We start from the raw sequence: 17470 nt of genomic DNA, 5'->3' as shown, positions 1-17470 counted from the left end.
TGTGTATGTGTGTTTATGTATACTATTGTGTATCTGTGTTACGGTATACTATTGTGTATGTGTGTTACGGTATACTATTGTGTATCTGTGTTACGGTATACTATTGTGTATGTGTGTTACGGTATACTATTATGTATGTGTGTTTATGTATACTATCGGCAGCATAATACAGTAGCCGCAGAGTGGATGAGATAAGCGTAAATGATAAGCGAAATAACCGCTCAGAAATGTACCTGCATTACTTTTTTTAATCTGTAGCATGTCAATTGTATTTGCATAATCGCTGCTTTTTTGTTGTCGGTTTTCCCCATTGGATTCAATTGCGAGGTAAAACTCTAAACAAATAGCAGATGTTGCGAGTTTTGCAGCGGAATAGCTGCAATTCCGTTGCAAAAATTGCAACTCAGAAAAAAAATACAAATCTTATACTTACCCAGAATTCTGTGCTTCTTCTTCCAGGCCAGCCTCCAGGGATGACGTTTCAGTCCATGTGACTGCTGCAGCCAATCACGGGCTGCAGCGGTCACATTTGATGAAACGTCATCCCAGGGCTGCAGAACGTCAGAGGGTTTTTGCGCATCACGCACCCATTGAAGTCAATGGGTGCGTGAAAACCACGCAGGTCGCACGGAAGGACTTCCGTGCGAACTGCGTGGTTCGCACAACAGCTGTCAAACTCTGAATGCAAACAGAAAAGCACCACGTTTCTGTTTACAAACATCCAAACGGAGTGTCAAAATGATGGCGGCTGCGAGAAAATCTCGCAGCCGCGCATGATACACTGATGACACACGCAGCTGTTAAGTGCCTTTTGCGCACGCAAAACGCCGCGTTTTTTGCGTGCGCAAAACGCACACGCTCGTGTAAATCAGGCCTTAGTGTGTTCAGTGGCTTGTTACATTATACCATTTCCATGTGTGGTGGGTTCCTCGTCTAGGGCCCGGGACCTGATTTATATACTTTTTTGTGCTTTTTATTTGTTTTTTGCCTTGTCTGATGCTTTTGAATTTCCTTTGTTACTTTTTGAATAAAACTATTTTTTTTATACTGGAGGTGCGGTTATCTTTTCTTCAGTGTTAGGCCTCATGCACACAACCGTGCAGTATTTAAGGTCAATAAATAATGCACAGACGGGCCTTGGTGTGTCATTCGCGTTTGTAAGTATAGGAGCACGATCCGTAAATGTGAAAAATAGGACATGTCCTATTTTTTAAAGCTCATTTCTACGGCCCGGACACACACCCGTAAATATATGGGAAGGTGTCCGTGGCCGATAGAAATTAATGTGTCACTATTTTATCTGCAATTACGGATAAAAACTACGATCTTGTGCATGAGGAATTTGATGCATGTATATGTGCTACATCAACCAAGGGGGCCCCATACGGTTTTGCCCCCCATGATTACATATTATATCCTCGCCATGACTGATCCTCTTGCAGAAAATACTCATGGTCCAAAGTAGCATCACATCAGCCCTAAAATAACAGAGCCCTGGGATTGATGCCGCTTATCTCTCCTATGACTTTCGTGTCATGTTCTGCACAGGCCAAGTTACTTATGTCTCCTTCTGCTTAGCATGTGAAATCAGCAGCCGGCGGGAATGACTTCTCCAGGGACCCTGGTGTATAAGTGACGTCCCAGGCTCGCTGCAGTCAGCACATACTCCCTGACTATATATGGAATTGCACAGCAATGGTTTATCAGAGCTGCGGGAGAGTGTGACAGCTGGGAGCTTCCATCCAAAGCCACTAATACACACAAACTGGGAAAGAAAGAGTCTTATGCAGATTTACGAAGGTGCAGTCTAAGACGTGATCCCTGATACTGAAAAGTAGAGGAATTAAACAGCCAAGGGGGCTACTATTACTTCTATGTAGAAGGATTGTCCAGGATTAGAATAAAAAAAAAAATCTTTTTTTTTTCTTTTTTAGAAACAGCGCCACCCATGGGCTGTGTCTGGTATTGCAGCTCTGTAACATTATTATAGGGAATTGTTAAGTAAGCAATTCTCTAATATTATATGAAGAGTTTACTAAAGTGAAGTGCCATCCCCAGAGCCTTACTTGTTGCAAAACTAGGCCAATTGTCCAATCAGGTCGTGGTGGCTATATTGATTGTACCTTACCCCTTTACTTTTCCTGCACCCCAATCTATGTGAATCAGTCAAGCAATGGCAGAAATGAGACTTGGAAATATTTGACGGAGGTCTTTAAGTGAATGAAACTGAGCTGCAATACCAAACAAAACCCACAGACGAGAGTGGAGCTGTTTCTGGAAAAAAAAAGTAGCCATGTTTTTTTTGTTTTTTTTTTTTACTCAGACAACCCCATTAAATAATACTTAGTATACAGTCAGTGGTGACCAATGTTTATGATGTAGACACATGTTACTCTACATATTACTCCATCTCATAGCCTTGGCTCGGATTAAGGTGGTCTAAGGTAGTGCCCTTAACAGCCAATCATATATTTTCTCATAGAACCCGAAATAATGGAGGTAAGTTTGGGACTGGTCATGAACATCGACATCACATGGTCATCCATGTCTAACTAGTGGAGGACTGACCACTTGGTGCCCATCGTTTGAAGAGATAGTCCCCTACCAAGTGCACCAAAAGGTTGTCACCTAAAAATGTTGTAAAGAGGAACTTGGTTCTCCTAGCGTAGGAGGAAGACCAAGGTGGAAGTTGAATGAGGAACCCACCGCCAAGCATCATGTTTTCAAATTTCATGATTACGCAAAAATTTCCAATACGATAAAAATGCAAACATTTTTTTATGTAGATCAATTCTATATATGAACTCACACAGACTACAAGGACTACGAGGGGCTTTACTATGAAGGCTTCTTAAAGATGTCACCATTCTCCTGTAAAGGATCCGGCTTGGAAGTCCTCATTGTTGATGAAGACTACAATGACCCGGTATATACATGACTATAAATTCTATATTATAAAAATTCTGCAGAATTTCCTTATAGACTTTCGGACAGGTTAGGTCACTGTGGCTCCGGTTTCTTGTACAAATATTTCCTTCGTGAAATTCTTTGATCTCCTTTCCAGGTTTCATCAGCCCAGATCCTGAGCCATGAGCTGGATATTCTCACTTGTCTCATAAGCTGCCGTCACTTTCATACCACGCGAAGAACATTGTTTGAATAGATTTGAGGTGACCGCATCTAAACCTTGTAAATTCCACAACTGCTTGGACTTTTCCTGTAAACCCTTCAGCCATCTTCTCAGGGCCTCACCACAGTTCTAAGGCTGGCGAGATGAGAAACCTAATGAAGCAGCTAAAATCTATGAATCGCAATGGATCCAGCCTACAGTGACAGAAATAGTGGTTATCTACATTAGCATCGTATTTTTTGCCCCAACCTTCCTAAAAGTAAGTCGTAGACATTTTCTTAAGTTCCTATTGTGTGCCAGCCACGTATGTGCCTCCTTAAATGTCTTAGGAGATGAACCCTTAGTGCTTGCCTCAGATGCTCCCAGAGGTGCCTGCCACAGACCTTTCCATAGTGCTTGCCTCAGATACCCCAGAGGTGCCTGCCACTGACACCTTCATAGTGCTTGCTTTGGATTCCCCCATAGTGCCTGCCACAGATGCCCCTAAAAGGCCTCAGATGCCTGCCACAAATACCCCCATAGTCCCAACTTCAGATGCCCTTATATTGCCTCCTTCAAATACTTGCATAAAAATCTAGATCATACTTGCCTCTTGCACTGGTATCCTCTCACATCTGTATACATACCAATATTTGAATCCCCCAAAAATTATATGCCCTTCCCCATTACATCGGAAACACCCCAAAATTTGCAGAAACGCCCCCTTTGAGACAAATTTGCATAAACCCCACCCCTTTTTAACCCAGTTTTCAGGACTGTTGGCACGTATGCATCTAATGTGTAGATGTCAAGCGTTGAACCTTGGGTGACCTAGACCGAAGAAATGTGCAATTCCAGTGACGCCCATGTTTTTTCTGATGGGATAGTTTATCAAATGCCCTGTGTGGACCAGACAAAGTGGAATCGGTCCTTGATTGTAGCACACCAAATATAGTACTTCCGCATTGTTCCCCAACTATGGTGGACTTCTCAAAAGCTTCCAGGTATCGAATGTCGATAAAAATGGCAGCACAGCAGCCCCTCCAGGTATGAAATGTCACTTATAGATGATACTATAGTTCAGGGCGAGCTACCACTTTAAGTGCCTACTCGGCTGAACATTGCTGCAACCTGAAACTGAACAGTTTGTGCCACCTCATCAACTTGCTGAGACCTAGACACACCCCGCACATTCCAAGGTGTCCAAGTGCACCCAGGGGGATATATATATATCTACACGCCATACTTCAAATACAGTACATGTGGTGTGGTCAGCACTGGGGGCACTTTCATCTGGGGGAGGTATATCATGGTTAGTAACACATTATGTAAGTTTTCAATGAGTAGGCCTCTTGTTACAAATCATACATCCCTAGTGCGGACAACCTGCCTTCAAAGCTCTTACATAGTGTGGTGGTTATTTTGAGGGCTGAAACTATATTTGTAGATGTATTTAAATTTATTAAGGCTCAGCACCATAAGATAGTAAAGGTCACCTGTCACCATGAAAGTCGCCTTTAACTTAGAGCATCGTTGAGATGACCTAATGGAGAGGAACTAGTGGGTGTATCTGAAACACCACCATACCACTTCTTTACTGGGATCTATCAACCAATCAGAAGTTCTATGAGGGCTTATATATGGGCACGTCATTGCCCCAGAGACTTGTCGAAGCTGGGGGCACTTCAAACAAGTGTAAAATGTCATGCGCCCTTTGTATACTTTAACACTTCCGACTGAGATGACTCCATGAAAGGACGCCGTAATCACCAATTTGAGGAGCCTTCTAATGGCGGAAAAATACACCCACTAGGTCCTCTCTATTTGGGCATTATATAGTTAAAGGGTCTGTCCTAGTGACCTTCCAACAATCTGAAATTATAAAAGGTACAACCTTCCCTCAACCTCGCCCCAGGTGACCAAATTACTGCAACTAACGTAATGGAACAATTTAGCAAATAATGTATGAATAATAGTTTCTTCGACAATATCTACCCTTGGTCTTCAGTTTTTGGACTGTCTTTCAAACGTGGTTCCTTCTTCTAGTTTCTGCCCAATAGTACAGTTGCTAAAAGTCCAAATGAAATCCCCTCTTAAATATGGTTCACACCAAAGGAAACTTGTCCCAGTATTGGAGGTTTTTGATGCCTCTTCTACTAATATCATTTGAAGAAAAAAAAAAAAAGAGTAGTCCTCCGGACTGTAACACCAGCGGCCGGTCCCGCTCCTGCCGGCGTTACAATCTCGTAACTTCTCCGGCGGCCTGTTCCTCCTCCGGGCCGTCAGCGAGGCCGCACTGTTCTTAGTGCACGCACGCTACGGTGGCTTCTTTATAGCGCCAGCACGCGAGAAATTCAAAAGTGTCTCACAAATTCCTGCCCCCCCCCCCCAGGACCACTTAAAGAGGCTCTGTCACCAGATTTTGCAACCCCTATCTGCTATTGCAGCAGATAGGCGCTGCAATGTAGATTACAGTAACGTTTTTATTTTTTTAAAACGAGCATTTTTGGCCAAGTTATGACCATTTTTGTATTTATGCAAATGAGGCTTGCAAAAGTCCAAGTGGGTGTGTTTAAAAGTAAAAGTACAACTGGGCGTGTATTATGTGTGTACATCGGGGCGTTTTTACTACTTTTACTAGCTGGGCGCTCTGACGAGAAGTATCATCCACTTCTCTTCAGAACGCCAAGCTTCTGGCAGATCACGCTGTGACGTCACTCACAGGTCCTGCATCGTGTCGGACGAGTGAGGACACTCGGCACCAGAGGCTACAGATGATTCTGCAGCAGCATCGGCGTTTGCAGGTAAGTCGATGTAGCTACTTACCTGCAAACGCTGATGCTGCTGCAGAGTCATCTGTAGCCTCTGGTGCCGATGTGTCCTCGCTCGTCTGACACGATGCAGGACCTGGGGAAGTGACGTCACAGCGTGATCTGCCAGAAGCTGGGCGTTCTGAAGAGAAGTGGATGATACTTCTCATCAGAACGCCCAGCTAGTAAAAGAAGTAAAAACGCCCCGATGTACGCACATAATACACGCCCAGTTGGACTTTTACTTTTAAACACGCCCAGTTGTACTTTTGCAAGCCTCATTTGCATAAATACAAAAATGGTCATAACTTGGCCAAAAATGCTCGTTTTTTAAAAATAAAAACGTTACTGTAATCTACATTGCAGCGCCGATCTGCTGCAATAGCAGATAGGGGTTGCAAAATCTGGTGACAGAGCCTCTTTAAGGCACCTTCACTATCCACCAGGTGCCTGAGCAATATTGGAACAACCTAGTGTTATCCAGCGGAGGTTCCTGTATGCATCGGATTCCAGATGCTATTGCTATCAGTTATCAGCCTGTATCCTGTTGATCGTTACCAGCCTGTACCCAGTCAGCTATTGCCATCGGTTATCAGCCTTTATCCAGTGAACCATTACCAGCCTGTACCCAGTCCGCTATTGTCATCAATTATCAGTCTGTATCCAGTTGTCCGTTACCAGTCTGTATCCAGTCCGCTATTGCTATCTGTGGTCAGCCTGTATCCGGTTATCCATTATCAGCCTGTATCCTGTCCACTGTTGCTGTCTGTGGTCAGCCTTTACCAGACTTTATCCAGTCCGATGTTGCTATTAGTTATAATCCTGTGTCCAGCCACCCACTACCTGCCTGTGTCATGCCACCCGCTACCTGTCTGTGTCCTGCTACCCACTACCTGCCTGTGTCATGCCACCCGCTACCTGCCTGTGTCCTACTATCCGTTATTCACCTGTGACCACTGATCAGCTTCCATCCTTCAAGGTACCATCTCTCTTGTCTTTGACCAGCAGCTACTCCGACGTGACCACCTCAAGAGGTAACCTGGTAGCCTCCCCGCAGCGAAGACCAGATCCCTGTAAAGGAGTTAAAGGGTGAAGACCGGGAAGGCTACCACTACTTAGATAGCGCCCTTAGCCAAACTGGTGGAGTAGCACAGTGGGTTCACAAACCTGCTGGTCGTAACACAGAGATTGGGTTCACCATCACCATTGGTCTCATAATCTGCCTTTATAGCATATATGATCTCGAATGCACCCATACTCTTGATGTCCACACGCCGTTACACCCCCTACTTCCATAACTTTTTGGTTTGGCATGTCTACATTGCCTTAGACTCTAGCTCAGTATTGTAAGGGTCCCGCTGTCAGGCTACTCGTCTCTTTGGCTACTAAAGACATTTTTACACTAAGAAATGGCCACTGGCACTTCACAAATCTCTCTACAAAGTGCAAAAGAGCTCCTTGACAAAAAGCAGCCGGGAGTCGAACTGACACAGGGAGCAACTATTTTGAGAGCAAATGGATCTGTTTGTGACACTTGATACAGAAGCCTCTGCAGCCAGAAATCATCAATTCATCAAGTGTCGATGTTTAGACCACTGGCAGCATCCTATCACTCTGGGGCACATAGCGATGCCAAGAGAAATAGTACAAAAGTAGATCTGTGCTCTTGCGTACGCCAGTCTAGTAAAATTAGTATTTTTAACTTATTGTATGTTACTCCCTCACCAATAGACTGCCATACAGTGTTACATCAGTTGTACACTCATCATTCGTTATAGGGCCATATACTGTATATCTTAAATAGCAAATAGTTATAAGTACTTAAAGGGGATGTCCATTTCAGTTTTTTATTAATGCGTACCTATCATTACAAAAATTACAATCCCAACTTAGGCAGCTGTAGATATATTTATTCGTGTGGTGCACTCAGAAATTGGGTAACCTGCAGATTTTTTGCCCTTTTCCTTTCCTTTAATCATTTTTCCATGCTTGCTGAGTGGGCGGGCTCTTCCTGGTGTAATTTCAGAGCTGTGCTGTTCTCTGAGCCATTGAAACATTGAGCGAGATGTTGCAGCTGCATCCCCCTCCTCCCTCTCTTCTATTTACACTAGATGGATTTTGGGTTACTGAGGAGATTTCTGAGCATTTAGAGAGAACCTGCAGGCAGGGAAAGGGGAGCGACAGGCTGCTGGAAGAAGAGGAATATGCCACCTTGCCTATATATGATATATTACAAAGTTTTATGTAGTCATATATACTATAACAATAGATACATTAGGGAAGTTCCACCTTCGAATTATTTGATTTGAAAAAAAAGGGTCTGTTTTTTTTTCTCCATGAAACCGTATGGGCTGTGGCTGGTACTGCAGCTGGGCTCTATTTAAGTGAATCGGGCTGAACTGCAATACTCGATACAATCAAAGAGTGGCACTGTTTCTGGAGAGAAAAAAACAGACCTTTCTTTTTAATTTTAGATTACCCTTTCAATTCTGATGTAGAGTTACCTTCTGGACTTTTCCCACACTGCTAAATATTGTACAACGAGCAGTGGAAAAATTCCATATGAAAATGGAAAATCCTTTAGCCTAATTTTGGACTTCCTGGGGACAATTCAGTAACAAAATTATTGTTACATACCCGGCTTCTTCTCTCTTATTAGTGCAGATGTGCACATTTTTCAGATCCTCCTGGATTGCCTGCCGCAGCGATTGCCACCAAAGTGACAATGCCCGCACAGAGTGCCAGCCACAGCTGCACCCATACAATGCCACCGGAACGCCTTCCAGATTACCTTTGGAGTGGCCGCCCCCTAGAATGCCTGTCATAGTTATGTCTCATTGAGCGCCTGCCAGAGATGCCACCTAGAGTGCCTGTTACAAAGATGCCACCTAGAGTTCCTCCAACAAAAATGCCTTATTGAGCACCTGCATCTGAGATGCCACCTAGATTGCCTGCCACAAAGATGCCACCTATAGTGCCTACACCTGAAATGCCTCCTAGGCTGTCACAGAGATTCCTCCTAGAGAGCCTGCCACAGAGCTGCCTCCTAGGGTGCCAGCCACAGAAGTGCCTTGTAGAGTGTCTGCCACAGAGATGCCCCTAGAGCTCCTGCTGCAGAGATGCCACCAAAGTGCCTGCCACATTCTCACCAGAGTGTCTGCAACATATACACCCATACAATGTCTCCAGAATCTCCCAAAATGACTGCAAGATTCCCCCCAGAGTGCCTGCCACAGGTTTAATGTTACTGTGTTAAGAGTTTTGGTTTTGTGTCCTCATCAGGGACAGGGCTATAATGGTGAATTTTGACACTTTTTATATGGCGACCCCCATTTTCATTAATTTTTTTTATCTACTGATTTACTCCTATCTTATCCTGTATATATTTCTGTACTTGCTCACTTTCCTGATTGTGCAGTTGTGTTCTGCGGGGAACTGGAGACTTATATGGTCTATAGTGACCTCTGTGTCTCCAGAAATCTATATTTGGCCACTGAAGTTTCTGCAGACGTCTTATTCAATCAACACTATATGCTAGTTTACAGGGAACGTAATATTATATGATATTTTTGCTTAGTTATCCTCTCCAATAATATCTCAAAATGTGTCCAGTATGTAGAACAGTGGTCCCCAACCTGTAGCTCTCTAGATGTTGTGAATCTACAACTACCTATTAGGGCATACTGAGAGTTGTAGTTTTGCATTAACTGGAGAGCTTAAGGATAGAGACTACTGATATAGGATCTGATGTAGGATGGAGTATACTGATATAGGATCTGATGTAGGATGGAGAATACTGATATAGGATCAGATGTAGGATGGAGAATACTGATATAGGATCTGATGTAGGATGGAGAATACTGATATAGGATCAGATGTAGGATGGAGAATACTTATATAGGATCTGATATAGGATGGAGAATACTGATATAGGATCTGATGTAGGATGGAGAATACTGATATAGGATCAGATGTAGGATGGAGACTACTCATATAGTATCAGATGTAGGATGAAGACTACTGATGTAGGATCAGTTGTAGGATGGAGAATACTGCTATAGGATCAGATGTAGGATGGGGAATACTGATGTGGGATGGGGACTACTGATATAGGATCAGATGTAGGATGGAGACTACTCATACAGGATCAGATATAGGATGGAGACTACTCCTATAGGATCAGATGTAGGTTGGAGACTACTCATATAGGATCAGATGTAGGATGGAGACTACTCATATAGGATCGGATGCAGGATGGAGACTACGGATGTAGGATCAAATGTAGGATGGAGACTACTCATATAGGATCAGATGTAGGATGGAGACTACTCCTATAGGATTGGATGCAGGATGGAGACTACGGATGTAGGATCAAATGTTAGATGCAGACTACTGATGTAGGATCAGATGTAGGATGGAGACAACTCATATAGGATCAGATGTAGGAAGGATGGAGACTACTGATGTAGGAACAGATGTAGGATGGAGACTATTCCTATAGGATCAGATGTAGGATGGAGACTACTCATATAGTATCAGATGTAGGATGGAGACTACTCCTATAGGATCAGATGTAGGATGGAGACTACAGATGTAGGATCAGATGTGGGATGGAGACTACTCATATAGGATCAGATGTAGGATGGAGACTACTCATATAGGATCAGATGTGGGATGGAGACTACTCATATAGTATCAGATGTAGGATGAAGACTACTCATATAGTATCAGATGTAGGATGCAGAATACTGATATAGGATCAGATGTAGGATGGAGAATACTGATATAGGATCAGATGTAGGATGGAGAATACTGATGTGGGATGGGGACTACTGATACAGGATCAAATGAAGGATGGAGACTACTCATATAGGATCAGATGTAGGATGGAGACTACTCCTATAGGATAGGATGGAGACTACTCCTATAGGATCGGATGCAGGATGGAGACTACGGATGTAGGATCAAATGTAGGATGGAGACTACTATAGGATCAGATATAGGATGGAGACTACTCATATAGAATCAGATGTAGGATGGAGACCACTCATATAGGATCAGATGTAGGATGGAGACTACTCATATAGGATCAGATGTAGGATGGAGACTACTCATATAGGATCAGATGTAGGATGGAGACTACTCATATAGGATCAGATGTAGGATCCTTCCCACATAAGGTGGGCTCTAGGAGAGCATAATGGAATGGTGGAAGGCAAATAATGGCAAGTCTATAAAACAACAATAGAACATATACATTATATAAATTTATTGCATAAGGCTTGTATATATGGACAAATCTAATTTGGAAAATAATAGAATATAGTGTTATCATCTCTTTAACAAGTAGCAAACATGATCTGTTCTTCATCAGCCGGTGGAACGCTGTGTTTTGTTCTCAATGTAGAACAAGTGTTGCAGCCAAATATTCCCACTAAGGAAACCTCTGACAGAGAAAGTCTCAGAAGGCAAAATAAATGGAATCGCTTGAGCTTGACCTGATAAATCCCCAAATGTCCTTAGCAACCCCCTCACCACCCTCAAGAGATTCGCTCAAGACTCCTGGAGAACACAAGTGCGAACGTCCTTTAATATGTGTATTATGTATTTTGACAGGTTTATGGAAGTATTCACTATCGGCATCCATCAGCGTCTTCATACCAACTGTCCACCTAAGCGCAAGCTACATTCTCCACATAGACTTCCTGATCTCCAATTACTTTGATTTTTAAAGGATCTCGAGTGTCCACCTGTTTTTCTTATAAGGCTTCCGAGACTAAGGTCTCATGCACACGGCAGAACATTTATGCAGTCCCTATGGTTCTATACTACCGATGTATAGGCCACTACATGTGCCGCCATATAGTACTCAAAGGTCCACCACATGAGCACCATATGTTCGATGGAGCATGCCATGAAATGCATATGCAATCGGAGGCTCATAGAGGTCTAGTAGAGCCCCATTTAGAGATGACTTTGAATCCAATCCCTTGCCACTAGGGTCTATTTATTATGGGGTGATTCACAAATAACTTTTTAGATCTTATTAATGTCCTGTGTGTGTAGTGATAACAAAAAAGTTTATGATACTATTAGACTTGGGCGTGCAGATGTTCTGTATAGATGGGGGGTAGCCCTCAGAACTATTTTGTCTGGTGGGCCTAAGCAACCACAGTCTGACACTGCTTGCAAAGGGGTCTTCTACTTATGTATGTGCTGTGACATGTTCCAAACACGATCATGTTACCATTTGAAATTTTGATAACAGGTGGGGCTGCGACAACCAAGTGTGAACATGGTGGAACTCAAGAATGGTGGATCTCAAGATGCTTGAATGCTCGGCTGTTTTCGTAACTCCCATGGCCAACGCTCCATTCATTTTCCACCTGAACGCCGCGGCTGCCTCACCAGGCGGAGTAGCAGTCGGGGGACCCCCGTTCTAGTGATAAGTGCAGGTCCCAGAGCATATCTATCAGATATTTGTGGCATATGACGTGGATATGCCATAAATGTTTAAGTTGGGGATACCCCTTTATAGTGGTAAACAAAAGATAATCTAACAATGGGGTTAATATATTTTAGGTAGTCACATTTGAAGAATCTGTGAACAAAAAGTTGTATCTTCTATTATATCTTACCTGGATACAGCAATCTCGGATTTCTGTCGTGCTATGGCAGCTGCTCTCTGCGCTCCTTCAATACTTCTGTCTACTTTCTGCCTAATCTTCGCACTCTTTAGGGGTATCACTCTTTTCTTCATTCCTTTAATGAAAACATTGTTCCTATATTTTCCTTCCTCCTTGGTGCCATCTGTAAATGTCGTACAACCGTAGCCATGTCTCACGTTGTCCAACCATTCTCCCTCATACTTCAGCCCGCTGGAACGCTCACTGATTCCAAAGCCAGATCTCTTGTCTTTCTTCCATTCACCCATGTAGACCTCAGTGGTGGTGGCGTCAATGTCTGCCTCAACTGGTGGGAATTCTTCCGGTTCAGTCCCATCTCCAAAACTAACCGTAGACGTGGCATCACTGGCTCCAGAACTCATACCACTGACACCCCTCAAGAAGCTCAGTTTGCTTCTTTGAGATGAAAGTGATGTCTTAGAATCAGATTTCCTCAGCTTACCTAGTAGGGAACCTCTTCTGAATATACCTTTCTTTTGCCCCTTAAGAGCTTCAGCATCGGCATAGAGTGAAAGGGCAAAGCCTCCTCTTGTGATAGTTGGAGACACTAGATTATCTGGAGAAGCCGACATGGCATCATGTTGGGCCAATGTTCCATTGCTGTGTTCGCTGCGAAGGGAGGTGAGGGAGGTGCGTAAAGGATTTCTAACAACTGCAGCCATTCCATATGGGACACTCTGACGTACACCGTAGCCCTCTCTGATTCCATTTGCAAACTGACCCTGGTAGGTTCCTGAAGACAAAAAGATAAAACAAAAAAATAATTTTAACCCCTTTTTCCTTTGATGTATATATAGTAAAAACCCATTAAGTCATATTTCTGATTACATAAAGTTAAATTGACAAGCTGTGATAGGTTGGCGACCACCTTAATGGGTAGCATGCATGACTTTTTGGGGAAGTTGTACATCCTGAAGTCATAGGAGACTATAGTCCTAGTTACATTGACATAAAATGTGAAGCCCCCTGAGTCCAACTCCTTACAGAGAACGTGTGACCCACTAAATCATTATTCATCTAAAATAACATTACCTTTTACCTGGGACATTACCTTTTTTTCTCCGTGGGACACACTCTCCCTTAATGGGAGCGATGTGGGGCTACGTTGCAGTTCCTTTCGCAGTGGGTTAACAGGAGCACCACTGTTCAGGGAAAATCTGTGAAAAGCCACAGTGCTTAACTGGCACTGTGGCTCCTTCATTTTAAGGATTTGTGGGGTGGCCCAGCAGTCGGATCGTGATTGAACAGGTCCTTGCAGGGGTATTTCCCATCACAGACATTTATGATATAGCCAGAGGATATGTCGTGAACGTTTGATAGATGCGGGCCTCTGGTACTCACACCTATGTAGAGAACGGGGGTCTACCCAACCCCCTTCCCGCCTGCTGTGGCCGCTACATACAGGCAGAGAATAGAGAGGTGACAGTACATGTGCGTGGCTCTCTCTCCATTCTGTTCTATGAAAAATTACGGAAAGGCCGATCATCTATTATATTTATGGCATATCCCATGTCTGTAATGGGAATGCCTTTTTAAGATAGGCCATCAGTGTGTGATCTGAAAGGGTTCGACAACCAGGACCCTGACTAATAAATAAATTGGTGTTGACCCTCCCCTCATTACAGTACTAGATACAGCACCACTCTCTTCCATGTGGCTGTGTCTGGTATTGCAGCTCAGCCACCGCCCATACCACATCCGTTGAATGGGGCTGCAATACCAAACACAGCCACATGCACAAGGACGTACAAAAAGCCCCGCCCCTGAGCATCTATCCGACATTAATGGCACTTCCTGTGGATAAGCCATAAATGTCTGTAATGGGAATACCCCTTTAAGATAGGCCATCATTGTGGGGGTCTGTGATGAGAATGCCTTTTTAAGATGGGTCATCAGTGTGTGATCTGTGGGGGTCTGACACTCAGGATCTCTACTGATCAATGAAAGGGGTTTTGCCTCTCTCTCATTAGAGTATTAGACACAACACCACTCTCTTCCATGTGGCTGTTTCTGGCACTGCAGTTCAGCCAAAGCCCAGACACAATTCCTTGAATGGGGCTCAGCTGAAGTATCAAACATGCCCACTTGTTCAAGGACATACAAAAATCACTGCCTCCCCTATTTTCCTGGTAGGCAGACCCCACACAGTTTACACTTTGATAGCCAATCCTAACGATAGACCATTAATGTTGTATCCTGGAGAACCCTTTTAATGCTTTGTCATACTAGTTTTATGTTCTGGTTGCTATTATTATCATTAGTAGTACTAGGGGGAGTAGTAGTGGTGGTAGAACTGTAGTAATAGTAGAAGATTCATTAAATTTTTAATGACAACTGCATAATAACAAGAGTAACCATGACTTAATTAAAAAAAATGACACTGAAATGTGTTACTACACAATGAGCCATTCACAGCTTGTATCTGGAGAATGGTTTTAGGCCCGACTCTATGAAATAGCTGCACAAACCATTATTGAAGTCCTGCCAACCAGTGTAAGCTCGGAGAACAATCTCGCCTTCATTCCCCCCTCCGTATTATTCAAGCAGCCATTCTTTAAAGTAACGCGCCACTTATTCCTCATCTCTGACGCGGGGCACAATGGTATAGAGAATTTTTCTAATGCACACAAGGGCCATTGTCCCAAATTTAGCTCAGGTCAGAAGTCCATCAGACACCAACATACTTCACTGGGGTTCTTATGTCCAAGAAGAAGAAATACCAGATGACCATCTTCATTGAATGACGCTCTCCATACACTTAATATCACACATTATAAATATAAGGTGTCAGAACCAGGCTCAGTACTCCAGACATATCATGTTCCCACACCCCATACTGTAACACATAGCAGTAGAAATTATATCCTACAGGCAACCCAATGTATAACGCTGAACCAGCGCGTTTCGGCTCAACTGATCCCTTGAATAGTCTGGGCAGTGATCTGATATTTCTGTTGACTGATTATAAAGCTTAGGGGGGAAAATGTCCTATCAAAAAGGAGGGTTAATTTTCACATTTTTCTAACTAATGTTCACTGAATCATCTGTATATCATGTATATACTTTAAAAGTCTACAACCTGTGGCTCTCCAGTTGCTGTAAAATACAATTCCCACCATGCTTGGAGTTGTAGTTTCACAACAACTAGAGAAACACAGGTTGGAGACCACTAATTTAGAGAACAACTCCACCTTCATGGAGCACGAAAAGGGTGGAGCAAGGGTATGGTGAAAGGGGGTGCTGAGGTTGCAGTCAGGCCCTGGTGCCTAAGAGGGTTAAATGTACCCATTGTCGAATATGACGTGATACTTGGGGGCCCTGTAATTGATTTTGCATCGGGGCCCAGAGCTTTGAGTTACACCTCTGGCTAGAAGGCTGAATTGTCACCAAACACTTCATAGGACCCAGTGTCCGTATTGACAATCACATATGGCCACTTGTTTGGCACCTGCATGTGTTAAAATTGGATCAGACGGGTCACTGGTGTAATAACATTTGGTCTCAAGTACAGTAGTTTACAATAAGAAGCTCCACCACAGTGCTCCACCATCGGCCTTCCACACAGCTACCTAAAGAATGTGCCCCATGTAGACCTGCATGAAGGAGAGTCCATGCATGGTGTCTGTGGGCCGAGACGCTCACCAATCACCAGCATTAAGGGGTGGTAACAGTGTACCTTGTCAGCTTTGGCTATACGGTGACGATTCATAATTTTTAGCAGTACAGTAATGGCTGCTTTCTACTGGACCTTCTCCACCTGGTCTATTTGCCATCTAAATATTCAGGGTTTCTTACTGCTGGTCTAATTGAAGACCACATATAGGTATATTCAAGAAGTACCAACTAATTTTCATCCTATCTTTATGGTCCATCAGTATGTAAGCAATCACGGCTATCTGAAGATAATCACGTGTCTTTTTCTTGTATGGCTCCACTCAAGCATTGAGCACGCTCAGTTCCAGCAACACCATTTGGATGCACAGGTCCATCAAGAGATATTGGTAATGTGGAGCAAGTCATGACTAACAACTCTTTGGGTTTGTTCTGGACTCTGTTAACTTTGGTGAGTGCACCCATCTTGGGTCATGAAACTTCTAGAATACAGTCTGGAGCCATTGATTGTTTCCATATGCTTAAGAACGCCTAAAGCCCATACAGAAACCAAAGTTCTCTATGTCAGTGGTACAATGACACAATGGGACATCATTTTAATTATTAAGGTCATTGTATAGGTATTTTTATACCGTTATAGACCTTATATGGCATGACTTAGTCACACGGCATCCAGTATAGATTTTTCACCATAGATTCAAGCTTTGCCCCAGAGAACCTCATGGAAAGTATAAGTTATAAATAGCTTTATGTTTGTATAGTCCAAAAATTCAGGCATGGCCAGTGACATAACATATATCATCTGCATAAACCTGGTTTCCGGGTACTGTATGTGGCATAATTTTTCAAAATCAGTGCATCCAGATGATGTTCTATGTTAAGTGGCCACTAAGGTGTTCTCAGACATTAGACTTTAGTTGTTTAGTCAACCTCGGGTGACTATTGGTGGATATTGTGACACAAATGTACATTCCCAAGGTTGATGGCCAACTGGCAGGTTGAAGTTCTTGGGTGATTCATTGCCATCTGTTGCCTGTGCATAGGCTCACCTGCCAAGTGCCGGACAAGTATGAATGACCATTTGGTGGCCAAAGAAATGTAAAGTTAGTTGCCCAAAATATCAACTTCAGGTGACAATTGGGTGATATTTTGACACAAACATTCCCAAGTCTGTCGGCCAACGGACAGGTTGGAGTTTTTGGGTAATTTATTGCCCGTTGTTGCCTCCCACTTATGTAATGAAGCATGGATAC

At 43.3% G+C, this 17470-nt stretch overlaps 1 protein-coding gene across 1 annotated transcript in view; it reads right to left on the bottom strand.

Annotated features, from left to right (window-relative positions):
- Positions 1–17470, bottom strand: part of JPH2 (junctophilin 2) — a 42451-nt gene that overhangs the window by 23765 nt on the left and 1216 nt on the right. Inside the window, exon 2 of the mRNA XM_075847043.1 lies at positions 12558–13338. Within this exon, the coding sequence (XP_075703158.1) occupies positions 12558–13338 (781 nt within the window). The remainder of the gene's footprint in view (positions 1–12557; positions 13339–17470) is intronic.

This window comes from Rhinoderma darwinii, chromosome 13 (genome assembly GCF_050947455.1).
Source record: "Rhinoderma darwinii isolate aRhiDar2 chromosome 13, aRhiDar2.hap1, whole genome shotgun sequence".
In the NCBI taxonomy this organism is placed as follows: Eukaryota; Metazoa; Chordata; class Amphibia; order Anura; family Rhinodermatidae; genus Rhinoderma; species Rhinoderma darwinii.
This window is presented reverse-complemented; position numbering and strand designations above follow the sequence as displayed.